Source organism: Falco naumanni, chromosome 10 (assembly GCF_017639655.2).
Source record: "Falco naumanni isolate bFalNau1 chromosome 10, bFalNau1.pat, whole genome shotgun sequence".
NCBI classification, from domain to species: Eukaryota; Metazoa; Chordata; class Aves; order Falconiformes; family Falconidae; genus Falco; species Falco naumanni.
In genome coordinates, this window is record NC_054063.1 from 11736740 (window position 1) to 11763137 (window position 26398).

Here is a 26398-nt window from a genome sequence, read left to right on the forward strand (position 1 = left end):
GAGGGTGTGTAGCTCACTGAAGCTAATAACATTTTTATTTTTTTTCTAATGTTTGCAGGATAAGTCTGTGGCCTTTAAGATTTTTGAGCTAGGGCTGAAAAAATATGGAGACATTCCAGAATATGTACTGGCATATATCGACTACCTTTCTCACCTTAATGGTAAGCTTTAAGCTTTGAGAGGTCTAATGCATCGGTCTGCCTCCTCAGCGAGTTTAGGTTCAGGCCAAGTTCTTTGCATTTTAGTTTTGAGTCTTCTTGAAGAGCAATGAAGCCTCTTCATGAAACTCAGCAATTAATTTGAAAACAAAACCTGCTTTTTTGTCCTTATTGAAGTTCCAGAAGTACAGTGACATTAGGATTCTGCTGAATAGAGTGAGCTTTCCAAATTGTAACTCACTTGCATTGCAGCAGTTTTACAGCATCTGTTGCACAGTGGGAAGTACATTGAGGGGAAAAAAGGTCTATAGGAGGTTGAAATCAGCGTGAGAGGAGCGATGGATTAGTTGGTCTCTACTAGAATTAATTTAAACTCGCTCTCCTCAAATAGGTGAGATAAGAAAGGTATAAAAGCAACATGGGAGTCCCAGGGGAGCTGGTTTGCAATGCAGAGAGCAGGGCACAGGCACGGCACGGGGGGCTGAGGAGCCCTGGGCAGGGGCTGGCGGGACAGCGGCAGGTCGCTGTGTGGGATTCCCTGATGCAGGAGTCAGTAGCGATGTTGTGAGGTGCTGCGGGGAGCAGGGCCTGGCAGAGACCTTTGCGTCCAGCTGTCCTGGTCCATGTTTTGTTTAAACAATTAGGCAATTAGAGAAGAGGGGGAAGGAGCGCTTTGTCCCAGGCTGCTCTTCTGCCCAGTCCTCTCTGCCAGGTATCTATTAGATTTTCTGATTTCTTCAGGTATTTCTTAAAGCATTCCATACTCTAGCTCAGTATTTGTAGCAGAAGAACACAGAGGTGTAACACAATCTGGGGTTTATTACAAATTGCTAGTTTCATCGGCCAGCCTCCACGCCGGTGGTGGGAGCGCTGCGCTGCGGGATCTTCTGTCCCTCCCAGTGCAATCTGTAGGCACCAGGCATGTCAGTCTCTCCTGTCAGACCACAATAGGTGTGGGGGGTTTTTGCCCCAGGCTCTGAAAGTTTGAACAGATTTAGAGCTTTTTTTTCTCCTGTGAACAGGGATTTTTTTTTGGCCTGTGAAAGTATATTTAACTTTGCAAGAAATTATTTTCACTCTATGTGAATATTTGCAATGCCTTTCCATAGACTGCCAACAGAAAAAAATATCTTAAAACTTGCGGGTGTGTTGCTCTGTCTTAGCAACCCAGCTGACTGAAAAAAAAACCCAAGAAAATTGATCTCTGAACTCCTGTAAATGTAAGACGTGGTAAAATGGACAGCGAGAGAGACAGGGCAGAAGGTAGCAGTTTTAAGAACAAACCCCCCAAACCACTCCATTCCCCCAGCTGGTAATGTACAAAGGCTGACTGCTCACTGGGAACCAGGTCTAGTGATTTTGGGAGGACTTCTGAGAAATGTACAAGCATATTTAAAAGGAAAGTAATGAATGGAAAGGCCAAATGTAAAATTACTGAGATATGCCTTTGTGATAATCAAAGAAAATGGAAAAAAAAAGAGAACCTGAAGAGATGCCAAGCAGTAGGTGTGCTGTTACAAAAGAACTTGTATTAGGATGGGTTTGTTGCTATCAACAAAAGTAAACTTTGAAATAACAAACTCACCGTAGGATTTAACATTTAACATTAACAAGGATTTAAAAGTAGGCGTTAAGATTTTTTTTCTACTTACTGAAATTCAAATCCAGGTATCAGAATGTCAGCTGTACATTTAATTCAATGTAAACATTTCTTTGAATGGACATGATTTTAAGTTGTCTTTAATATATTTTACTCAGTGTGATTTTTCTTTTTTTCTTTCTATTTTTAAAGAGGACAATAATACAAGAGTTTTGTTTGAACGTGTTTTAACTTCAGGGAGCCTTCCACCTGAGAAATCTGGGTACGTCTGCAAAAGCAGTTTCACTACACTAAAAAAGATACATAACCCCTTGCAACAACAAACACCCCAAAGAAATTAGAAAAATGAACAGCAGGACAAAATTAGGTACATATGTTCCTTCCCCTCTTCATGTTGTCTAAAACAGTAACAACTGTGGCAGGTTTGTGAAAGTCCCCATCCCACCTGCAGTGAAGTTTGTTAATTTATTGCCTTTAAAACCTCACTGACACAGGACTGTTGGGGATGGAGTGCAGAACCCTCCTGCACAGTGAGGATTCCGTGGTGTGAGCAGGTGGCGTGGCTAATGATGTGTATCGCTCACCAGACATGTGCGTTGGGTAGATGGGAGGGGGAGCTGAGACCATCTTTAGGAGCGTTATGTTAGAGAAGGCGACTCAGGAATTTATTAAGGAGAATGCCGAACAGCTCCCAGCCAACTGAAAATAAAATAGGGAAAGAACCAGAAAAGGCTTGCTTTAACCACTCACCGCCACAATTTCATTACTACTTTTAAAATTTATTTTGCTGAAAAAATGCTTGTCAAACCCTCAGCAGTCCAAGTGTTCACCGTTATTATTGTGGTAGACATAGGCATCAAAACTGAGAAATCAAACATCACAGTGCTGTGCACGTTCATTCTGCACTTTAATTCTGATGCTTTGTGAGAAGTATTTTTATGTCCATTTTAAAAGTGAGAAAAAGCAAGAATTTAAAAGCTGAATCTTCCTCGAAGGTGAACTCCAGAGCTAAAGTGAAGGTTGAATCAAGTCCAGAAATACAGTCAGATGTTGCTTAAGTTATGTAGGAGATTTTCCACGTAGAAATAAGCAGTAACTCTGTATATTTGGAGCAATGTAAAATTCTGGAAGTGCTGCCTGTTGTGTTACAGCGTATTGCTCTTGCCTGCTAGATTTTGGTAGTCTGTGCCAAGGAACCAAATCATATGAAAAGTCCTTCACATATCAGGATCAGAGTGAGATTCTGTGTAGCGGGATGAGTAAAGTTTATTTGTGCATCTTACATCGATGATAAAAACTTACCTCGAGTGCTGAAGTCATTTACACCTTTCTAATCCCTTCCTTTCCATAACAAAGGCCTTTACAATTCACTAGATTGAAAGCTTCTACAGAAATACATAAGGCACTGGGAAGGTAATGCATGTTATAGATGCATCTAAAGTAAATAATAGAAGTGGTCATGTGTTCCCAGATCACCTCCTTCAATCTCTCCTCTCATCTGTTTTTTAATTGGGTCATGCTCAGTAATTCAGTCTCCTTCAGCAACTCTCTATTTATCTGTTCTTTTATAGGGAGATCTGGGCTCGGTTTTTAGCTTTTGAAAGTAACATTGGTGATCTAGCTAGTATACTGAAAGTTGAAAAACGGAGGTTTACAGCATTCAAGGAAGAATATGAGGGTAAAGAAACAGCTCTGCTGGTAGACAGGTATAAGTTCATGGATTTGTACCCTTGCTCTGCTAGCGAACTGAAGGCCCTTGGTTATAAGGTAAGTGGGTAAGAGCGCTTCATTTTACTGTTATTCTTTTCAGTCCTAGCAAACTGAAGCAGTATCTTGTTTAGCACTTGCTTTACGCTTTTTTCCCTTGATAGAAAAGAGGTAGAGCAGGCCTGGGATGCCTCCTCCTTGTCCTGCTGGCCAGCAGAGTGCCGGGCACCGTGGGCCGAGGGCAGAAAGGAGCCAGGAACACGACTAACAGATGCAGCTTCTGTGTTCATATTTACCCCTCATCTTCCCGTGGAAAGGGTGATGCGTTAATGCCGTCGCCACTCCGCTACAGGCCTCCGACTTAAACCTGAGCCCCTTCAAAAACCAAAATTCTTTTGGAAGCTTGTAGAATCAGCTCATCTGTATGAAACGCTGCGGGCTGCCCTTCCACTCCAGCCGGCAAAACTCCGCTCGCTTCATTGAGAACTGTATCAGAACAAGCACGCTGCAGTCCCAGTGACTGCTGCAAGTGGCTGAGGAAAATTATCCGTAGGGATCAGTGGCTGCCTGCTTTTTTTCAGTCGTTTATTATGGCTACAGTGCTTTAGTGCTGCTATTTGGAATTTTAAGTCTAGGCCAGGGACCCGTATCTGGTGGTCTTCCATCAGGTTTCTGACCACATGTATTTTAACTTCTATTTTAGTCATGTGGAAGGCCGTAACACTTCGGAAACCATTAGAATAGAATCAAATAATGATTTTTTTATTATTAAAAAAAAAAAAAAACCCAAACATGGTGTAAAATAGGCTGCTAGAGAAGCAGAAGCAGCTCTGTTGTTAGAGGAACTGCTGTTTCCCATTTGTGTGAACAGGAAGAGAGCTTTCAGTTCCGATCTCAAAAATAGGGCCTCAGCTGCCGTTTATTTCTTACACAGAAAAGTAATTTTGGAAAAATACAGAAGTCATTAAAGTTAGCAAAGCAGCCGAATTGCTGGTCTTCACACACTTGTAAAATGATCAGATAGGTGGAAATAAGAGTCACGCTGAGCCACTGAATACTCTTAATGCAGTCAGGACAAAGTTACCTTGAAGCTCCAGGTGTGCTGCCAGGAACACATCTTGATAAACGCCCACGAGTTGGTGCGTACCTAAGGTGATTTAGCCCTCAGGCTGATTTCTGTTGCTTATAATGTGCCAAAACATAATCCTGTTTGAACTGATGCTTTGCACACCTGCTGACTGCCTTATGCTTTATTTCTTTTCCAGCTAAAGCAATCTAGGGAATGAAATGAGGGAGAAATCATAGTTGTGAAGGCCTAGTGGTCTGCACCTGTTCGCCTAAATCTTTTTAACCCAAAAAAAGGACCTACTCAAAAATGACAAACATGGTCCCATTCAGTAACAAAACCAAGTGTTTCCACTCCCAGCTGGGACACTGCAGGACTAAAATATTGGATGAAAATGTGCAAGTTTTGCCCAGATGGCCTTCTAAGAGGACATCTGAAATGATAATGATGACAAAGTGAGAATAAGCGACTGGTCTGGAGAGATATTTTGTTCTGTAATTTAAACCAGCAACATGATCATGCCAAGCTCAGTGCTCTCTAATTGGCTTTTGCAGGATGTCTCCCGTGCCAAGCTGGCAGCTATAATTCCAGACCCTGTGGTTGCACCTTCCATCGTGCCTGTTCTCAAAGACGAAGTAGACAGAAAACCTGAATACCCCAAACCAGACACTCAACAAATGATTCCATTTCAGCCAAGGCACTTAGCACGTAAGTCAGATGTTCAGTCAGAAGTGGTTATATTTCACCTGGCAGCAAGTTATTAACCTCTGTGTTTAGCAAACCTAATCACAGAGACTTTCCTAGTCTTCAGTCATCTGAACGCGTACTTAAATTTTAGGCTGTTATTTAATTGGCTTGCTAAAGGCGTATGTACTTTACTGAATACTAAGGTCACATGGAAATAAATATAAGTAGTTTGAGGTCTGGTAAATGGTAATAAGCTGTTACACACACTGCTTATAGACCTCAGATCACTGACTAAACAATATGTAATTAGTAGAGGGAAAAGTGACAGGGTAGTAATTATTTGCATCAAATAATAGTGCTGCAAAGGCAGTTCGAGTCTAGCTGTCTTGCAGTGGCTTCATACAGGTTTTTTCCCCACAGCTCCAGGTTTACATCCTGTCCCGGGTGGTGTATTTCCCGTTCCACCGGCAGCTGTAGTCCTCATGAAGCTCCTGCCACCTCCTGTTTGTTTTCAGGTTTGTTTTAATGAATTCTGAAAACTTGACGAAGTTGTAGAAGAGGTTCTGTTTTAACAGAACCACAGTGTGTATCACTCTATTGAAAATAATGTTCTAAACTTTCTCTTTTTTTTTTTTTTTTTTGGGCGGGGGGGTAACAATCCAGGGTCCCTTTGTTCAAGTGGATGAGCTCATGGAGATATTTAGAAGATGCAAACTTCCAGACAGTAAGTTATTTGTTCGCTCTGGAGTCTGTGATAGTGCTGCATATGACTTTGTTTTACATATGGATATTGCTGTCTAAAATCCAGACCTCATTTACAGATGCGTAATTATTATTTAAGAGTATACTGTTGAACTGGCTACGTTTGTAGGTTGGAATCTGCATAGACACGTTTGTACATTCAACTCTGGGAAGATCAAAAAGTCAAAAAGCTGAAAATCACCAGCTGCTACTTAATAACGTTTTGGTGGTAGCCATTAAAAGAAATAAATGAAGAAGTTCAGGATATCCTTTAAAAGCAGCAAGGCAGGATTGTAACTGTAACATTAAATTATGAATTTGCAGTACGGTAAAGTTCATTGGAAGGCGTAACTGAATGCACACTGTTGCAGTGCTTGAGAACAACTCAGGAGCAGTGTTTCCTGAGCTCCTGCAAAGAAGGCAGAATTCTGAAACATAAAACCAGGACAGATCCATACTCCAGGCTCCATGTAAACTATGGCAGATGATAATAACCTGCTTTTCACCCCTTCTGTTAGTTTAAGGAGCAAATGCAAAGCTAGCTAGGATTTAACTTCTTTTAGAGTGGAAATAAAACATCTATTTGAATTATACAGGGTCTTTTTGAAGCTTTCTCTGTTGATAAGCAGAAACTGACTTGCTGTGCATACTTTCTGATGAATCATGAACTAGTTACGCTGCTTCCCTAACAGGGTTTTTGATTTTATTATGCTTGCAAATGACCTCAGTACTTGTGTAAAGGGAGGTCTCACGCTGAAGCAGCAGCATTTACTTTATAATTAATGTTTGCCATAGCTCAGAGTTTTAGACAACCAAAAATTCTTAACAATTGTAGGAGAATAGGGTAGGAAAACCTCTCATGTTCCAGCATTCTCCACAACGATCTATCTTGATGTTTCTGATGAAGGAATTTACTTTCACAAATTAATCTTGCTCTCTTTCTAAAGCTGTCGATGAAGCTGTACGAATAATTACCGGAGGCCTACCTGAAATAGCCGTGGAAGGCAACGGACCTGTGGAAAATAACGCTATGCTCAATAAGGCTGTTAAGAGACCACATGAAGATTCTGATGACGATGAGGAGAAAGGATCTGTAGTTCCCCCCGTACACGACATTTACAGAGCACGGCAGCAAAAGAGAATCCGGTGAAACAAGTTTGGAGTTCTACTGTGATAAAGACTTGTATTGAATCCGTCAGTCTCTTAAAAGTCAAGCATTTAAAAAGGACAGCTGCAAACAAACAAACGAAAAAATCTTGAAAATGGTTTTGTTACTGTGGTGCCTCTTCTCCCATATGGTTCTTGATCCGAAAACAGCCAGAACAACCTTAGAACATGCTCTGAACAAAACTAGGTTTTCAAAACCAAAAGTGCAAAATGTCAAAACTGCATTTTGTTCTTCAAGGGTGTTCACATCTACCACTTGAAATCTTGTGGGTTTTCAACAGTTTTATTTTAAAAACTGGATGGCTTATACTTGTGAAGCATTTTTAATTCACATTTTCTGGAAAACAGTTGTTCTCAGTTTGTTCATGTAGTGTCCTGCCTTATTGTTCGTTTTTATTTATGGCAGAATGTATGGAATCTGTTTTGTAGTTGAAAATGGGAAAAAACATTCCTTTAAAATAAAAGGATATCCATAACATCATGCCTCATTCTGGTTTTATTCAAACACAACAAGTTACTTCTTAAATATTACTCAGCCACTTCAAAAGCAATGTTAATAAAGACCATCACAGGAAATGGATCAGAGCATACATATTAGAATTAGCTTTCCCCCCCCTCCATTTTTCTAGAGGATACAGTATACTTCTAATTCCATGACTGTTTAAAGAAGAAGACAGCATCGTAAAACAAACTCGGTACATATTTCTAAGGTGGGTTGGATTGTCCAGGAGCACTGCTAACACAGTCCGTTCCTGGATAACTGCACTGGTCTTTCCACTTAATATACAAAGCTAAATGTTAATGTATTAGCTACATAGTTTAACCAGTTACTTTCAAACAAGCCAACAAAAACGCTGTATGAACTTCTGAAGAATTGGACCGTTCAGAATTGTATTCTGGTAAGACCATAAGAGCCCCTGTGGACTACAGGAAACTCAGATACTCGGACAAGTTGAAATCTATTCCTGCCATCAGCAGTACAGATGACTGTAGGTCAGCACTCTGATCTACCAGGCTAAAAGGTGAAACAGCCAGCGCACCTATAGCCATAGAAATGTTGTCATGGAGGGAGGGGCTGGCCTTAGCAATCCTGGAATTCCTTTTTTAGCTTTGCCACTTAATCGTATTTCCCTAATTCTTTTAAAGAAGATGGAAAGAAACCATTTGTCAACCACTATCATTAAAAATAACAGCCTTGGAAAATCACTTAATGTGATTTGCACTTGTGGGTGTTTATTACAGTCTCTTTAGATCTTTCCTGTTGAAAGGCCTAGGACACCCCCCCCGGAGGCACTTGTTCCCACTGCGGTACCCCCAAAGGTAAGACTGAGGCCAGATGTGGGTACTGCGCTGCTTTCTCTGTGAGGTCTTAGGATCAAACCTGCTCTGCAAGGAGAGATGGGACTTACTGCATCGACCCTGGGAGCAATACGCCTGCACTAGTGGCCACAGAATCCATGCTTCGAGGGCAGAGTAAGCAGGAGTTGGCCATCGTGGACATCCAGACCCTGAATTCCAGAACCGGGAGCAGCCATCTCCTAGATTAAGCAAGTACAGTTTTATCTATTGATAATGCGGCCCTATTCGTTCTGGCACCAGTCACGTACTTAGAAAAGCCTTTGAGACGTATGTGGTTTCACCCTGATGTTGTTCCTGATCCTGGAGATCATCCCCTATAGCATCTAAATTTTTGTAGTATGCATCATTCACAGGGGCCTTTAAAGGCAGCTACTAGGTGATACTGCAGTATAACGCAACAGCAGCGGTTTGTAACTTCTGCAACTCTCATTTAACAAAAACGAAAACAGCTTTGTCTTAGTTAGTTATTTCTTTTTAATCCCTAGCAATAATGTTTCTGGTAGCTCTTTCTTTTGTCACGCAGACTACTGAATTCATTTTTTGGAGCTGCAGAGCTATAGGCTGTATTTTGACGTGGATCCTGCACTAATAACAAAGTACGGTAAGCAGATGCAGCCATTCTGAAGACCTCTGTAGTACCCTTTGCTGATTCAAATAATTAAATAGACCACACCAAAAACCTACGCAGAATTTCTTTCTTCTGGCTAACCAGCTTACTCGCTTCTGAGTTATCGAAGACAGACATCCGTTTTACTATCCGAGTACATTTAGCCAAGAGAAAAATCATTTCTCTGAGCTGGTGAGCTCTGACAGGGTTGTGGTAGGTTGTTGGGTTTTTCCCCATGGGGAAGGGGGTTTGTAATGAATGAGAAAAGATGTGTTTTATAGTTGCATAGGCTAGTACGGAATAAAAGGTCTTACTTACCCCACCTTCCTCCAAACTCAAAGTTAGTGCAGCTATCTGCACGCTAACATTTAAAGGAAAACCGGAAAGGGAAGCATCAGCACCAATACATAATCAAGTGCTTCCTTCTAGAAGCGCTATTATTTTGGTTGACTAGTTGATTAATAAAATGAACCTGGATGTTAGCAATAAAAGGGCCCTTTTATTTATTTCTTTTACATACTCGTTGTTGGTTTGTTGAAGACTACAATACATTCTATTTTGGATAGTCTAGTACTTGGGACACTTACTGTTTATCACTATGAACTCTGCTTTCATAAAATCATCAAATTTTGATTACTGTAGTACAGCGTTGTGCTCAACTCGAGGAAAATTTCAAACGAACTCGCCTCCTAGCTGAGCCCGAAATGGTGGTAAGGCTGTAAGATCATTGAGCTCTTCTGTGAACACTCATCTGTACAACATGTAGCTATTTAAATTGAAAACCTACAACTAGTTTAAGTTTTTCAAGAACACCTCTACAAAGTGAAAAAAATCTTCTACTGAAAATATTCCCTGTATATTCAAACTAACACGAAATCATTCACTTTTCACAGTACATTAAAATCACTTATCCTTCCGATAGTGCTTTGCACTTCCTGGATATTTTTGAAGACGTGATTGAATATGCAACCATCTCCAGTTGCAGTTATAAAAAACAAGTAAAATTTTCAGCCTAAAGTCTCACACACTTCAAATCTGCCTTCTGAAAATGACAAAGATTTACTTTAAAATTAGTATTTCACATAAAAAGGAGTAAACTACTAGCAAAAAAAAGGTAAGAAATGCCACTTTTATCAAAACACTTTAGCTCTGCCCTTCTGAAGTCTTTACAAGAGATAAATACAGCTGCAATCTATAAGATTGCCACCTTTGTAAGTACTGTACATAGCAGAGGACAGTTACCCAATAACCAGAAAATTTGCTACAAAAATATATTATGTGTTTTGTAACATCTGCAGGTAAACAGCAAAAAAATGCTATTAAAAATGCAGTAAAATGCAGAAAAAACTAGTAGCCTACCGTACTAACCATAATGTTACAATAAAGTGCTGTTTGGCTTTGCTTTTTGCCTGTTAAATTTTCTCTTATCTAGAATTTTACCTTTCTGCTTAAGTCTTTAAAGTAAGATATTTTTAAAGCCAAATCACCCCTTCTGGGAAGGACCACTGCTAACCTGCTCCGGATTAATTAAACTAAACTCACGGTAAATTAGAGTAAAATGCCCTAAAATGAGCCACTTACATACAAAGTTTGGTTCTTAAACTTGTCCTACCTAGCATCAGCTCAAAAATCTAAAAATTGCAGCCAGAAAACTACCAAGACATCCCCCCCGAGGTTGCATACTTACATTAAAAATGCATCTCTCCCCCACCATTTACTTCAGAACCCCTTTTGCATCTCAGGTATTTTCCTCACCAATCATCGCTAGTGAATTAAAAGGAACCAGTATTTACATGGAAAGCTGTTTTCCTAGACAAATATTGGTGCGATTTTTTAAAATAGCTGACAATACCGTAATTTGTAGCATACAAACTGGTTTTACGATTCTTCTGACTTCCCTACAAATTGGGATTCTTCCTTAGTCAGTATTTTGCCAAGGACTGCATCATAGTAAGGGCTGAAGACCATTTTGTTGTAGTTGACAAGACGAACATACTTGACAGCAACCTCTTCCAGCTCTCTTTGAATAGGGCCTAATCCTCCAGGAATAGCAGGTAACGATTTCTGGTGACTAGATGCAAGATAATTCTCCAGAAACTTTTGAATTCGAGAATCTGGAAAAATGGGACCAAGGGTTTTGGTTTGTTTTCGAAAGAGATAGTCAATGAGAAACAGCATCTCTCACGTAAAACACAGAAAGCCTGAGCACAGAAAACAAGTACTTGAAACAGACTAAACGAGAAACCATGCACCACGTGCCACCAACCGTTGGACAAAGACAGACAAGCTTGAGCCACTTGAGAGCAGAGCGTTTTTGTCAAAGCGTACCTATTAGCTTGCATATGGTGTTATCCGGGTTGGCCACGGCTTGGATTTGTCCTTTCAGGACAGTCTCTCTCTCAGCTGAGAACGGTGTAAACCCGTGCTGGGAAAGGCAGCCGTTAACTTCAGCACACACCTTTTCGCCGACAGTAGCCAAAGATTCCTTCAGGTTAAAGGAGCTAGAGAACGTGGAGCAGAGCATTACTTCACTATATGGGTTATTGACTTTTTTTCCCCACCTTTTAAAAATAAACTATCCAATTATAGTTGCTTTACTTATCAAATGTAATGGAAGAAGCGTAATCCAGATAAAGCCAGAACTACAAACAATACTACATCTTTTATAGATGAAAAATAAAGTTGAGATACGAAACAAGGAGGTAGGATAGCATTAAATATTTCCAGCCTGCCTGAACAATCCGTACAAGCAAGAGCTGATTTTCTGGCCTACACTGACAGCTCTGACTAACACAAAAACCTGTTACCTGTTGGAAGAAGGGCTCGCCGGAGTCAAGAAGACGCTCAATATGAGTTATGCATCGTGCTCAACTTTATTAGTTTCTAACACTACTTATATAGAACCGATACACATGCATATTCGTAAAGCAGAAATATAATTGGTTAGTAGTCTCTAAACACGCGTGGGTCTCACCCCCCTAATTATCATGACTAAAATAAGCATTCTATCCATGTAGCTAATTGTGTTGCTGTGCTTCAGCCTTGTAGTTTGTTACTCCCCATATTCCCATACCGCTCCCTATCTTTCTTGGCCCTGCACCTGCTTTCCCAGCAGCTGTAGCTTGTTACAGCCACGGCCTGTTGGCACAACGTAATTACTCAGTCTCAGGATTCAAGAATAGCTCAAGGCCACCTTTCTTGTTAACTTCAGCACAGCGACTTCAGTACAATTCTGATTACAGGCCTATTCTAATACCAGGCCCGGATTGTGCAGATCTTCAGAGACTCTAAGGCCATGCTTCTGCAGCCATTCTTCTAGAGTTACCAACCCGTAAGGTGTGCAGCAACCATTCTAAATGTGCAAGCAGCTTACTGCACCGCACTCAAACCCTTGAGGGAGCCTGGCCCAAGCCGTGGGCATCATTAGTTACTTGCACTCTCACGTGCCAACCAAGCGTCATGAAAAACATGCTCTGAAAAAAGCAACAGTACGTATCAGAAAAGAACAGAGCTAGAAAAGATTGTTCTGTCTGAGTAAGCTGAAAAAAAATTGTCATCCTGGCCTCATAAAAAGCCCCCATCTCTCCCTCTATATATTCTGCAGGCCACAGGCAGAAAGAGGCTTCAACTGACTGTTCACCCCGGTGAACACAGAACTGTGCCCACGCCTGTGTGACTAGGACTACGCGATACTCACGGCAGGTGCATTCCCGTCAGCAGCACCTTGACAATGGTTTTGATTTTCTCAGCAAATCCAGGCACATCCACGAGTGCCGAGCCTGCCGCACCGAATGTGACCAGGAGGACCGTCCCAATCACGAGGAGTTGCTCCAGCTCCAGCTGTATTTCCTGGAAGCGAGCCTGGTCCATCAGCACTGTCTGCAAGGAGTGAGGAAGCCAGGACAGAATAAAGTCAGTCTGCTGGGCTCTGAAGTGACATCACGCTGCCCACCTATTCACAGCAGCAATTACAAGACAGAAAAGAGCAGCACGTGCTCAGCAGGCAAGTATCAGGAACAAAATGAAAAGATTTAACTCCTCTTTCCCAACTGAGTTTCAATTCTGAAAAATAAGTACCTGTTAGACAGGAGAGCTACAGGAGCTCTCAATCAAGAGAAAAATGTTTTAGTATTGTACTTGTTGCAAGGCTACAAATCCAAACAGCTTCTGTTATACACCAGAAATAGAAAAACCAGAACAAGCACGGAAATAAATTTTTCTGTTGAAAACCTACTTCTGGGAAAGGCCTGTTTACATGATCCCACTTTAGGAGCTTCAGATAGGCCTGATTTTGGACAGCTGTGGAGGACAAGGCAAAAGCTCCACCAGTGGCACCGTCACCACTACAGTGGGGAGGCAACATTTTACATCTCAGCTTTACCAGATCATCTGCTGCTTCTTGCAACCACCTCGTGACAAGGTCTAAAGAATCTGGAAAAGCAAGGAAAAAGAAACCTTGTTAAGAAAATTCCTTTTCAAAATTGGGGTTTTCCACCAATAATTTCCAAATAATCCCATAACTAGTACCCATGATGTAAGTTATTGACATGCATTTCATTTATTGCATTAAGCAGAACATCTGAAACAAAATTAAAACGACACAGCTAGAGGAAATGGGAGGTGAGGTGATGCTAGGTAATTATGCCCTACACTGTATTGAAATGAAACTGAACTCCGGCGTACTAAGTGCAGAACTGTTGTTCCAGCAGATTTTTTTCAAACCACAGTTTTGGGGCACAAGCTGTCATTTACCATATGAATTCCAGAACTTATAAGAAAATCTGATTTCTTTTCACGATCTACAAGCAAAGACACGCAGTTTACTGGGAGGTCAGAGGGGAAGAAAGAAAGGAACAAAGTCATACTTGGCTGTTTCTCAAGAAACTCCTGAAACTTCCTTCTTTCATATTCAGCAGACTGCTGCATTAATTTTGGCCTAATACTACTGACAGCGAAGTTTGCCATATCCATTTTCATTAGGTCTAATACAGAGAAAATTGCTCTAAACAAACAAACAGAAAAAGTTATTCAAGGCTGCAGATGTTGAAGAGGTACTGTTTACAAGATTTATTACAGATTGTCTAAGGAAAGAGCAAAAACATGCATGGGAAACGTTAACAGGGTGCTTAACAATTTACGAGCATGAGACAGAGAGAAAGCTTGAGGAAGCACGTATGTGCATGCATGTGCTTCTTCCAAGTAGGAAATAAATCTTGCTCTCCTGTAAAATACCTTCCATGGAATTAACTTTACTAGCTCCATAGATCATACTTCCCAGGATATGCAATATCATATGTTGAATACGTAAAAAGACACCTAGGTTTCCCAGCTCGCCTGCTATCTGATGGCAGCCTATAAAGGCAGTCTGAGTGGGAAGTGAATAATCAGACCCAAGGCGGGGGGGGGGGCGGGGGAAGAAAAGAAACGAACAAACAAAAAACACCAAAGAAAAGCACCTCAATTTCAAAGCAACCTAATTCCTGCTGGCAGCATTTCTGCCAAGTCAATCCTGAACTCCTGGAAGCTTATCGAATTAGAAAACAAGGTGAATGAAATCTTATAACTACTGAGACCTTGAGCTATTCAACTGTTCTCATGGTGACAAAGCAAAAGCCTCCACCCTCCCAGACGTGGTAGGTACGCTCCCTTCAGAACTGAAAGGATATTATACAGGGAGCAGGGTGGTGGACCTCAAACTGGGGGGAAAGGACAAACTGGTTGGAGAACGGTAATACCTTTTTCCTATGCTCTTGCTTGCTTTTTTTCCCCTTCTGCTGCTGCTATTAAATTCTGATACAAACTGACCGTTCACCTGCTATCTTAAGGTTTATATCTATTTGGCATTTAAGGAATGTCCTTCAGTGACAAGCGGGAGCCAAACGAATACCCCAATTCACCAGAACCAAGGTGGTACTTCTTGAAGACTTCTCTCCCCTTCACCCCCACAACTATATCCCTTTCCCTATCACTTATTTTCTACAAAGATTTGCAGCTTACCCTGCTGGAACACACACCACACACACCCCACATGTAAAATTATTTAAGGAACCCTCAACATGACTAATAAATACCATTTCAGTACCTGAACAGAGGAACTATTTCATGAATATCTTTCAGTTTCTTAATTTCTTCATCTCGCGCTGGAGCACAGAGAGCCCCCATCATCCCAATAACAAATTCAACCAACTTAGAAATGTCAAGGGCCCCATTCTCTGCCTCCTGTTTTATCAAATCCAGATCGAGAACTTCTGTAATCTGGCTTCTCAGCCTAGTATGACCAGGCAACAAGAAAGACAGGAGATTCTGAAATGGAAAGATTTTAACAGTCCCTTAGTTCTACATATCAAAGGCTACAAGGATGGAAACAGTTACTGAACCACTTTTTATTTAAACCGATTGCCCTTTACAAGTGGAAATTTTTTTATTATTTTTTTTTTAAACCAACCATTCACCAACTCCAAATATTTCACCTCATTCTGTATGAGTCTGAAGTTACTAAGTGGTAAATACTCTGCAGTACAGATCATACTCCAGACTACCGTGCTTGGTTTTGTCAGCCCAGTGTTGGGGCATCTCACTGATTCCATAAGTAGTAGCACTGACGTAACACGAAGGAAGCACGGAATTATGAAACTAGGATTATTTACCTTTTAATCATTTTACATGGCTTTGCATTTGTTTTTACATTCAATTGTCTCCTCTGGGGTTATACAACTTACGTATGTTCACAGTAATGAAAAAGACCAAGAGAGCCCTTTATGAAAAGCCAAACTTCAGCCACTTTTGCTCATTCATATCAACACAGCTACTCAAATTCAATCATTTACCTTGATATCACGTCATCTTACCTCTTTAATTTCTCCCAATAGTTTAATTGCATGGTCATATGTCGGTGGATCTTCCTTTAGCTGAGCTTCCAGACAATCCCAGAAAGCTTTATGCACAATATCTCTTACTTTTTTTTCTAAGCTGTGGGTAAATACGAGCAGTTAAAAAGAACAACACTTGGCTCTGCACCACCTTACAAAGATAACCTGCAGCTCCTGAAGAACAGCATGCAATAATATGAATATAATGTGATAATGAATATATGACAATTAACAGAGAAGAAATCTGTCATTTTAAGTTACTCAGAAAAGCAAGAAAAACTGGACATAGGATTTGGAATGGCTTATGTCTTAATAAAAGGTTACACACAAGCAAAGGCAGCTACAAATTAAAATCCATGAAAGTATCATATGCTATGTCTAAACTAAACAACCATAATAAAAAAAAAAAAAAAAATCACACAAATTACAGCTTGTCTTGAAAAGACCAGTTTTCGTGTTCCTTTCAAAAGCCTCGCTAAGTAGATGCAATTCTACTAAAGTAAAATTCATTAAGTAAACCTAACAGAAATGAAGTAGCTTCCCTGACACAAAAGCTTCTGCATTTTGCATGAAAATCGCAACTCTTCCATGATAAAGGCCCAGTTCAGTTTCTGTAAAAAATCCAATGAAATAAAAATTTCCACTGCTTCAGTACCGATTCCTAATTCAAAAATACTGACAGTTACTCCTCTGCAGCAGCCTGGCTCCTGGTCACACCGGGTTTAACAACACTGAAGAAGCCAAACGCTCACACCTACACACACGCGCAAAGGACAGCCAGGACAAACACCTCTGCCTCCGTGTGCAGCTGAGGTTCGGCCAGTGCCCAGAGGCACTTATGCCCCGTGGCCCTCTAAGTAGCCAGCACAGTAGCCACAACTGCCTTCTCCAACCGCTCTTCTACACGTACGTTCAGCTGCAGGGGGATCTAAGCCTGAGACACACCGACATTTCACCCAGGCAGGACTCCAGGATCTTTTTTCAAGCACAATCTGAATGATTGCTCTTTCCTGGGCGGTAAATAGCTGCACACAAAACCTTCCCAAAAGCCAAACACCGGGATCTTGTACGAAAGCAGGCCTGGCCCATCACACAGCGCAGGCACCCCTGAGCAAGGTGACCTCTACGATACATCTGTTCCTGTGGCCAGGTGAAGAGAGGTGAACAACTACAGCCACTACTCAACATCAGTGAGGAAAAGCACCCAACTTCCTGAAGTGCAGCATAGGTCCTCAGCTTTTCCTTCTTTTTCTTTTTAGTTTTTCTTTTTTTAAGGGACTGGGGAAAGAAGAAAGGATGGAAAACAGAAAACATGCTAAAATCCTTCTTCTTCCCTGAAAAATGCTGAGATTCAACTTTATGGCACTGAGGCATACCAGAAAAGTTATCCGCTCTCACAGCACATTTTCACATCAGAAATCCACATGAAGGAACACGGAGCAGAAGCGGACACCGAATAAAATAGCACTCTTTTAACTGTGGGACTTCAGATGAAGCATTTATTCTTAGCCATCAACTGCCTATCACAAAAGATGCTGAGACAGAGAGGATAACACAGGAGAATGAGTTTTGCGTGTCTCAGGCCCACTTGCCAAGTGCTTGGTCCAGAGGCAGCATTTGTGCAGGCTAGAGACAGGTCTTGCTTCGTGGGGCCGCACGTGAATTCCACACAGCCAGCAAGTGAGGCAGCAGAGGAGGACGGCACCACCCCACCTGGGCTTGTCTAACAGACAAGGCACACACTGACAGACGGTGCTGAGAAGACAGATCAAATCATTGCTTGAGCTCTAAAATATCCAAGTCTTGATGGACAACAGATGCCTATTGTCACGTGCTAGCTCAATGTTGTTTGTCCTCAGCATTTAAGGAGGCTACGATTCCACTTCCTACCAACTCAGAGGCCAAGACAAGTGAACAAAGTCTAGCAAAGGCCCTCTTCTGCTCCATGCAACCCTTACTCAAAGGCAATTCCTGCTGGGACCAGGAGGTTCAGTGTAATTAACAGCATGAGCACATTTTCTCTGGTTACTATTGTTCAGCATTCCACAGCCACTAATAAAACACCACTGGTACAATACACTGGTGTCAGAGCTGGAAAGACAGCAACAGTCCAGGTGAGAAGAGAAGATCAGTCTGTTCCCATCGCTGCCTTTTCTGTCAGGGATAATTCTAGTTTCAAGCAACGACCCCTCATTGCTAACGGGAACCACATCACCATGTTTTGGCAGAGGTGGGCATCAGTACGACCAATTTCCATAGAGGACAACCAATGCCAGTCTTTTAAAAGCCATCTTCTCCTGCAACACCCGTGAAGGTAACATGCTCTGAGGTCTCTCTCTCAAATGCAGACACATACAGACAACAGTGGTGCCACTGTGGACCAAACTCCGTCCACAAAATATGCACTCACTTTCACACATCAACCCAGGAAACACATTGCCAGCCACATCTCTGTGTGTGCGAGAGAAAGAGCAGCAGCAGAGGAAGCTGCTGTAGACAGGGCTGGGGCAGCTACGCTGGCCAATATGTGACCAGATTACCACGGCTTCTTTTGTTCTCCCTCTCCCCTCTCACCAGGGGACAGAATTCCTGTAGGTCACACAGAGAAGAAAAGACTTTCAACTTAAAAAGAGCAAGGACTAACCTAATAAAACATAGGAATCTGTTCCCAAAAAATCCCTGGAAAAAGAGACATAAAAAGCTAAAACGATCAGTTTCATCTTAGTCCCACAGGCAGTCAAAGCTTGAAAGATGCTAAGGGTGCACCTGCATCTGAAGCTAGACTTGGTATCAGAAAACTGCAGTCTCAGACTCCTGGGACAAGGGGACACAAAGAGAAACCACACCACACTGGGATTTGCACCACACAAGCCCAAACAATTACTCCTAGAGGTTCACCTTTCACCCACACATTCCTGGGGAAGCAGAACCGCACGCTTACCACCTTCTTCTTACATTCTTTCCTACATCCTGCCAGGCATTGCCAGAAAAGATACTAGCCAAAGCCTTTTCTTGATCCACCAGAGCTGGTCTGCAGTTCTATAAACGCAAGTTTTATCTATGTGTCTATTTGGTAACGATCTTACCTGTGTTCTGGTAATTCAGCTGGTTTTATCTGGAAGTCTCCATTAACAACAATTTCATGCGCTAATGCCATGTTGGTTACGCCCTTAGCTGTTTCCATGAGCTCTTCTATCGACACAGGCCGAGGAGGACTGGCTGCAACGTAAATTAAATTGTCAGTAATCTACAAAAGTCTGTGGAAAAAAGACTGCTAATACTTTTGGACTCTTTCCACCTTGACAGTACAGAGGGCCAAAAGACAGTACCGTCTGAAGATTCTCCTTTCCTTCCCTTCCTTTCCCAGCTGGTGGATGACACAGGTTTGGAGTATTACAGAAAACCAAGGAGTGAACTCCCGCTGATACTCCGGGCGCAGTATGTTAATTGCTTCCAACTTCTATCAAGCTCTTTTAAAAAAACAAAATGAAAAAACCCCGACACCCAAACCCCCACTTCTTTAGGACCGCTTCATAGCAACTTAGCATCTTTCTGCATACCGTAGGAAGAAATCATTAAAAGACTAGTATTTTCACTATGCTGCTTAACTGATTATTGTGCAGATGTTGCCATTTCAATTTTATATTTTTCAAGGAAGTGACTTCATCTCTAAAGCAGTCGGCAAACAAACCACCATTAGCATTAAGCAGTACACGCTAGCAGCTAATTATTCTCACTGCTTCCAGTGCAACTGGCGCTTCTCCAAACTCTTTTTTCTCCCCCAGAGGCCACCATCCAAGCAACAAAGGATGTCAAGACCTAGTCCCAGCACCAATGCCTAAGACCTCTTCCTCTGGCAGGCATTTGGGACTAACAAGGATGGGCAAACAGCTTCAAATTGGGCCCTAGGGCATACCAGCAAGTAGGAGGAAGCACCAAACCCAAGCAAACAGGCCAGTTTTCATTAGGCAGGAGAAAAAGGTGTAGTGACTGACTGTAGAAATCTAGAAGGTAGAAGAGGGACAGGGACAGTTTCAGAAAACTTAAATTGTTTCCTGGATGCACTGGAGAATTATGGCTCCTAATTGTTCTTTACTACATAACATCCTCCTGGGACACTACTGGCATTGCTGTAGTGCAGAAAGTGTCGCAGCCCTAAAACCAAGTCAATATGAAGGCAGAGAAGGTGCCAAGGGTGTAGGGCAGGCTGGTTAGCAGAGTAATCCTATCCCCACTGAAGCCAGCTGGAAGTTGCCACTGATACTTAGCGGTGAAGATTTGAAGATTCCTCCTGCTAGCTAGCACCAGTGCAAGCAGTTTGTGTGAGTGTCAAAATCAGAAGCACCACCACAGCTCCCAGATATCTGAGAAAAAGGAGAAGGCTAGATCATTAGTGTCCTCAGGCGAGGCAGACACGAATGGCAGGGCTCATCTCAGCTCCTCCAGAAAACACCTAGTGGAGCAGAAGCAGGGGAAGAAGGCACAACGGAATTGCCGTAATGGAGCGATCCCTCTCTGCAGTTCATTCAGTTCCCAGAAGGAACGGAACCAACCAGGGATTTTCATGGCCTGTGTCCACTGAGATATATTTTAGGCAAACCATCTTGACTGTCTCATTTGAGAACCCAGTTTAACTGGACTTAAGCTAGTAACATATAAAAGGTCTTTTTAAAGTAGCTGTCCATCATCTGCCTGCCATTCAGAGCTGTTCCGAGCACGTACCGTGTGGGTCCAATGTGCTGATTTGTCATCGGTATCTTGCTCTTTTTGTGCAGCCCTCCTAACCCTTATTTCATTCTGCTTGGAACTTAATCTTGCACAGTGACTCTGGGAACACAGCAAGGATTGATATTCTGAGAACTAGCAGCACAACGAAGTTTACAGCTGAATGAGAGTGCTCTTGTCTGACGGCCAAATGACTTCACTCCAGCAATGGATGCACTAAAAGCTAAGACTCTTTCATTTACCAAAGAAGGCTCTTAAATCATGTTACTTCATTCTCATATTAGATCTGCTCCCTTACAAAAGCCGAGGGCTTGAGACCAGCGACTTCTTTGTGGTACAATGCAGTGCAAGACTGTGCTATGCATTTTAGTTTCACGTGTTCATAGCCTCTCTCCGTACATACACTGCATCTCCTATCAGGCAACCAGCAAGACACAAGAACACAAACTCCCTCAGAACACTGTTAAACACTGAACACTGTTAAAAAATAAAAAGAACGTAACAAATAAAATGTTACATGCCGAGACACTCTCTACAGAAACTTGGAACTAGTTATATGGGAAATTCTGCCTCTTTGAATTGAATCCCTGGGACCAGAAAACTTCCCCTTGGTTTTATCTATAGATTTGCCAGAAGCAACTGGTAGCCATACTGCAGCCAGCTCCTCACGTTAAAAGCAGAATGACAAAGAAAAATAGGCCCTGAGAATAAACTTAAAATACGCAGTCCTGCTTGACACTAGAAATAGTATGAGAATTAAAAACACAACTTTCTATCTGTATTGGGAGGGGGGTGACAGGACATTAGTCTGTCGATAACAGCCTTCCTTGCCCTGCAGTAGAAACAGAGGCTCCAACAATCCAGAAGGTTCAGCTGATAATGCAAACGGCAGCAACAGTTTAGCTAGAATATACTGGAATAGTGCTTATCCTTTCCATGAGCAGGAAAGGTATGCAAACATGCATGCCTACATGCAAGGATATTTAAGATATATGTGGCTCTGAGCAACACGGTGATTGCGTACAATTAAGTACCAAAACAAAACAGCGAGAAAGGTGTTACAGTTTCAAAGCAAATGATCAGGAGTCACACAATATTTAATTGCAGAACAGTCCAGCTTGCACAGAACAGTGTAAAAAGCTAGGATTGTCTCCTCCAAATAGTTAGAGAATTTACTTTTTTTTTACCCCCTTTATAAAGCACTTTTGCTTACACTTTGACGTATCATCTCCATGTGACCCTGGAGCACTCTGTCGTATTCTTTTTCTGATAGACTGATCCGGGTTGTCCACGCTCTCCTCTTGACCATCCTCCAAACCACTCAACTTTTCTTCACTTGAATGTGGCTTGTCAGGATTCTGAGACATTTTCAGTTGGTTCTTTTCCAAAAAAGAAAAAAGATGAAAAAGTGAATGAACATGCACTTTATAACATGGCTGAGTGGGTAAACATCATCAGGAGTTCTCTTGATGAAGAAAAAACTAAGAAGGAAAGAATTCTTATGAGGAATTATATGACGTTATTCCCATAATGGTAGGTGACCTGGACTCAATGACTCACTTCCCATCTTAGATAAAATGGGATGCTTTCAACACAGCTACCATTTACTTAATCTGCATTCCCAGCAAGTTCTCAAAAATCTGAAACAGTTCCCTCACCATAATGCCTACAGACGAGAAAAAAAGATATATTTAATTTTCCTAGCATTTCTTATGAGAGAGCAGTGAAAAACACCTTCAAAATAGTATTAAAAACATGTTTTGCAGAAAGATTATGTTAAATGAGACATTTCCCCACTATACAACACTGTCTTTCTCCACATAACGTACTCCTGAATTATGATCTGCCCCAACCGCTCAGAACATAAAAAGTTTTCACTCTGAGTCACCCAAAAGCATTAAGAAGCAGGAAAAGGACTAGAGTGTTTGCAGTAACAGTTTTTATGAATATAAAACTCTACTCCCACGTTTTCTTTCCATAGAAGAGTCATGATTTATGCATATAGATTTTTTTATATGGACAGTAAAGAACACAAAGCATTTCAAATATTATTTATTAAACATTAGATATTAAATAATATTACATCACAGATACCTGCAGTGTACCCAAAGTTACACTGAAAAAATGACCATCCCCATCCATTATCTTTACTTATTTCATATTCAGATTTCACTCTGAAGAATATAATTTGCATATCTTAACATTGAAAACTCTCTATCGTACAGGAAGATCCTGTTCAGAATTCATTTTTACAAAAATCTTAAAAGCATATGATGTCTCTAAATCAATTAAATAACCTGGATGTTCTGTGAAGCGGGAAGTCAGGAAGAGTCTGCCTTCCAAAAAAAAGGGCCCGAAGCTAGCTCCTGGGAAAACAACTTCCCCTCTCACCTAGTATCCCACCATCCCCACTTTCAAAATTTGATAGAAGGACTCCCTCAGCAAGAGGTACTGCCTCCAGAGGCACCTCACAGCTACTAGGAAAAAAATACTTGCAATGTCAAAGGCTACACCAAAGAGGATGCAGCGTAACCAAGCAACTGTAGAATGCAAAACACAGCACTGAGATCTACTTTTTTTTCTTCATACAACAGCTGTAATAACTAACCCTACTCCATCAGTGCTTAAATCTATTGCACCAATGTGATTCCGGAAATCTCAGTACATGTAAGGAATGGTTTTGTTCTATAGCCATGACTCAGGATCATCATCTTGCTAGATGTACGATACACACCACAACACACTGTCCACAGCACCGTGATTTCTATTTAGAAAAGAAAAACAAAGCATAAAAAGCATGGGATAAATTACACAGGCAAACCAAGACAGCAGTACAGGTACTGTTAGACCCATGCATTAGCCTCCACCTTTAGCTGGAACAGTCACTGATGAACCTGCTCCAAAGGCTTGACCATCTCTCCCTTCACACGCACAGACAATTCCAGCTGGGACAAGGAAGTGACAGTTCGCGCAGAGCTGCAGTCATCTTGCCACCCTTTTAACTAAGGCAGGGACAGCCACAGTGAGGTGCAATGCAAGGCATCCAAACCAGCCTGCAAGTGGGAAGCCACTGGTGGGAAACCAGTGACGTGCTCCAGGAGAAACAGACCTCAGGTCTAGCAGACAGAAGGTCTGTTGCTGCAAACACTCTAGCAGGAAGAGGACAAGTAGCTCTGTTAATAAAGGGGCAGTTAACAGAGAAGATCATACCAACAGTAGCAATCAAAAATGTAAGACAGGACTGGTTAAACAGAGGAGGGAAATGTGTTGTTGAATCTGGTTAGAATAAAAGCGCTGTCATAAAGGCTTCCCCGTTCATACAACCAGACTAGACGGTTGCTATTCTTATCCATTCTCTTCCACAGAGCATCCTCCTGAAGTCAAAATCTGAAGCACAAAGATGACTCAACCAAAGACCCACTCAGGTCTTTAATGCTCGTGACACTTCACAGTGCCTTACAGTCTCTCGCTACGCTTTATCCTCACTACCCTTAGAAAGGTAGAGAAATACTGTGCTATAGCTTGCTTACAGAGGGCAAACTGAGGTGTCAGTTAAGTTTGAGGACTCGCAGAAGATAAATCACAGAAGATAAATGACGATAACCACTCTCATAATCACTGCCCCAAGCTGTGCCCACCAGGCCATCACTCCTACCGTGCAGGCTACATCCTAGAGTACCGCCTTCCAAAACATGGCACAGCAGGAGCTACAGTCTCAATTCCAACGATTTCATTTAACTACTGTTTGTTTTAAAATGGTCTCGTTTCAGCTGTGGCAAGCGGGTATGAGAACTGCTGGGCCATTCAACCAAAGGAGGCAATCAGCCCCACGCAGGGGTTTAGCTGTCGCATTTGCAACAGTCCGCTCTCTCCTGCTGGATTACCGCTATTATCCGCCAGAACACATCCAGAACAGATCCTCTTTCCACTGGGTGAATGCGCTCCACAATACCCCTTCCAAACGCGTGGTCATCACCTTTCCTCTCACAGCAGCATTTCTGACTCAGAACAGAATACAGTCTACATGTTGGTGCCTGCCTTCAATTTATATATATATATATATATATAATTTAATCAAAACAGAAGCGCGAGGGAAAACCCAGCAATTTAAAATTTAAACAAAACGTTTTCCACGGGTTCTTTTCATGCAAAGGCCTCAGATCACCCAGGCACGGCAGCATCCATTGAACCTGCTGTGCCCGGGCCGCACCCGCCGCCGGTTAGAACACAGGCCCCCCCCGTGTCCCCCGCCACCCCGGCCGGGGCTCCCGCATGGCCCCTGCCCCAGTTCCAGGGGAACAGGCTCCCTCGGGAGGTGTCATCCCCCCCACCCCGCCCCGTGCAGGCCGCTGGAAGCCTCCGGGCCCTCCGCACCCCCGTGCCGGACACCCCCGGCCCCTCCGCGCCCCCGGGCACCCCCCGCCCCGCAGCGCTCCCGCAGGGAGCCACAGCGGCGTGGCTCGCAAGGGCGAACCGAGCCCCTCACCGCGGCCCCGGCGTGCCCCGCCAGCCGCCCAGCGGGCGCGTCACGGAGCAGAAAGGGGACAGAGAAGCCCCAGCCGCCCTCCCCCGGCCAACAGGCCCCGCGGCCGCTTCCAGCGCTGCGGGCCGGCCCCGCCGCCCCAGGCCCGCCGCAGGCCCGGCCGCCTCCCAGCCCAGCCCAGCCCAGCCCCGCGGCCGCCCGCCGCCCCCTCGCCGCCTTACCGCCGCCGGGAGCGGGGGCCGCGGGCAGCGGCTGCAGCGGGGCGGGCGGCCGGCCCCGGTTCCCTGCTGCCGGCCGGCGGTGCGCGCTGGGCCGGAGGAGCAGCCCCAGCGCAGAGGCGGGCCGCAGCGGCTGCCGGGCCGTGCGGGAGCGGCCCCCGCCGGCCCGGCCCACCCCGCCGCCCCCCCGCGCCGGGCGGGGCCAGCAGCCCCCTCCCGCCGGGCGCAGCGAGGGCCTGCGGGCGACCCCCGGTGTCACGGCTGGCCGCCGCCTCCCGGGGCCGGGGCTGCCGCTGCAGCCGGGGAGCGGGAGCCCACGGCCCGGGTTCCGCAGCCGCACCCCAGCAGCCCGCACCGGCGATCGGGGCCTGCCTCGCTGGCTGGGGCTGAATGCACCCGGCCCCCAGGGAAGGGGGCGGAGGCCTGGCATGGCTGTCCCGCGCTCGCTCAGCACCCTACCCGGCCCACACCGCCACCACCGGCCCCGCGGCCGAGCTTCGGCCGCAGGTGCTGTGAGATGGGCTGCATCACTCCCAGGCAGAGAGAAGGCTGTGCTGGCCCAGCCTCATGCCCTTGGGCAAATGCCCCTGCCCGGGCCTTCTCCACAGACTGCGTTTCTGTCCCTGAAAGCAAGCTGGGCACCCAAGCCAACGCAGCGACTCACAGTGCAGCCCTGTCTAATTTGGAACTCGTAATGCCCAGAGGCAGGGTGTAATTTTCTACATAGAAATCTCATCCTCTCAACACCGATGTTACAGGGTATAGGATCAGAACGTACTTCTGCTGAAAAGGCACGTAAGTAACTTAAACAATCAGAAATTCTCAGAAACTACCTTTCTACCCCACATTTTAGAAGTGTGACTTAAGCCATTTTTTTCATGAGAGACTTACAATCAAAAGCTTTCAGTTAAGACTAATAGCTACCAAAAATAACTACTAAGAAGGGTTACGCTTCCCTCCATACTATTAGTTTTCAAGAACTGGTTATCTTTTAGAAGTCCTTTCTAACTG

The 26398-nt window shown here is 43.4% G+C and overlaps 2 protein-coding genes across 4 annotated transcripts in view; one reads left to right on the forward strand and one right to left on the reverse strand.

The window, feature by feature from the left end:
- The window catches only part of CSTF3 (cleavage stimulation factor subunit 3), a 50754-nt gene extending 43152 nt beyond the window's left edge, over positions 1-7602 (forward strand). For both annotated transcript variants that reach the window (XM_040608635.1, XM_040608636.1), the window contains 7 exons: positions 59-161; positions 1951-2020; positions 3330-3525; positions 5086-5239; positions 5639-5733; positions 5882-5942; positions 6907-7602. In XM_040608635.1, coding sequence (XP_040464569.1) covers positions 59-161; positions 1951-2020; positions 3330-3525; positions 5086-5239; positions 5639-5733; positions 5882-5942; positions 6907-7109 — 882 coding nt within the window. In that variant the 3' untranslated portion in view covers positions 7110-7602. The remainder of the gene's footprint in view (positions 1-58; positions 162-1950; positions 2021-3329; positions 3526-5085; positions 5240-5638; positions 5734-5881; positions 5943-6906) is intronic.
- Positions 7603-7604: 2 nt separating this feature from the next.
- On the reverse strand, positions 7605-25499 carry TCP11L1 (t-complex 11 like 1). 2 transcript variants are annotated; one of them, XM_040608637.1, is made up of 10 exons: positions 25391-25499; positions 21900-22065; positions 19048-19180; positions 15941-16061; positions 15175-15395; positions 13958-14094; positions 13327-13523; positions 12790-12971; positions 11421-11593; positions 7605-11206 (listed from the first exon to the last, which is right to left on the reverse strand). In XM_040608637.1, exons 2-10 carry the CDS (start codon positions 22051-22053, stop codon positions 10971-10973), a joined length of 1554 nt encoding a protein of 517 aa, XP_040464571.1. In that variant the 5' UTR covers positions 22054-22065; positions 25391-25499; the 3' UTR covers positions 7605-10970. The 2 variants fall into 2 exon arrangements, with proteins under 2 accessions (XP_040464571.1, XP_040464572.1); XM_040608638.1 differs by lacking the exon at positions 25391-25499 and adding an exon at positions 24571-24720.
- Between the last annotated feature and the right edge of the window lie 899 nt (positions 25500-26398).

Coding starts and splice junctions, on each gene's coding strand:
- TCP11L1 (XM_040608637.1), bottom strand. CDS start 22,053: ATGTCTCAGAATCCTGACAAGCCACATTCAAGTGAAGAAAAGTTGAGT. Junction 14,095..15,174: donor GAAATAGTTCCTCTGTTCAG/GTACTGAAATGG, acceptor TTGTTTGTTTAG/AGCAATTTTCTCTGTATTAG. Junction 12,972..13,326: donor TAAACAGGCCTTTCCCAGAA/GTAGGTTTTCAA, acceptor CACTCCTTGCAG/ACAGTGCTGATGGACCAGGC.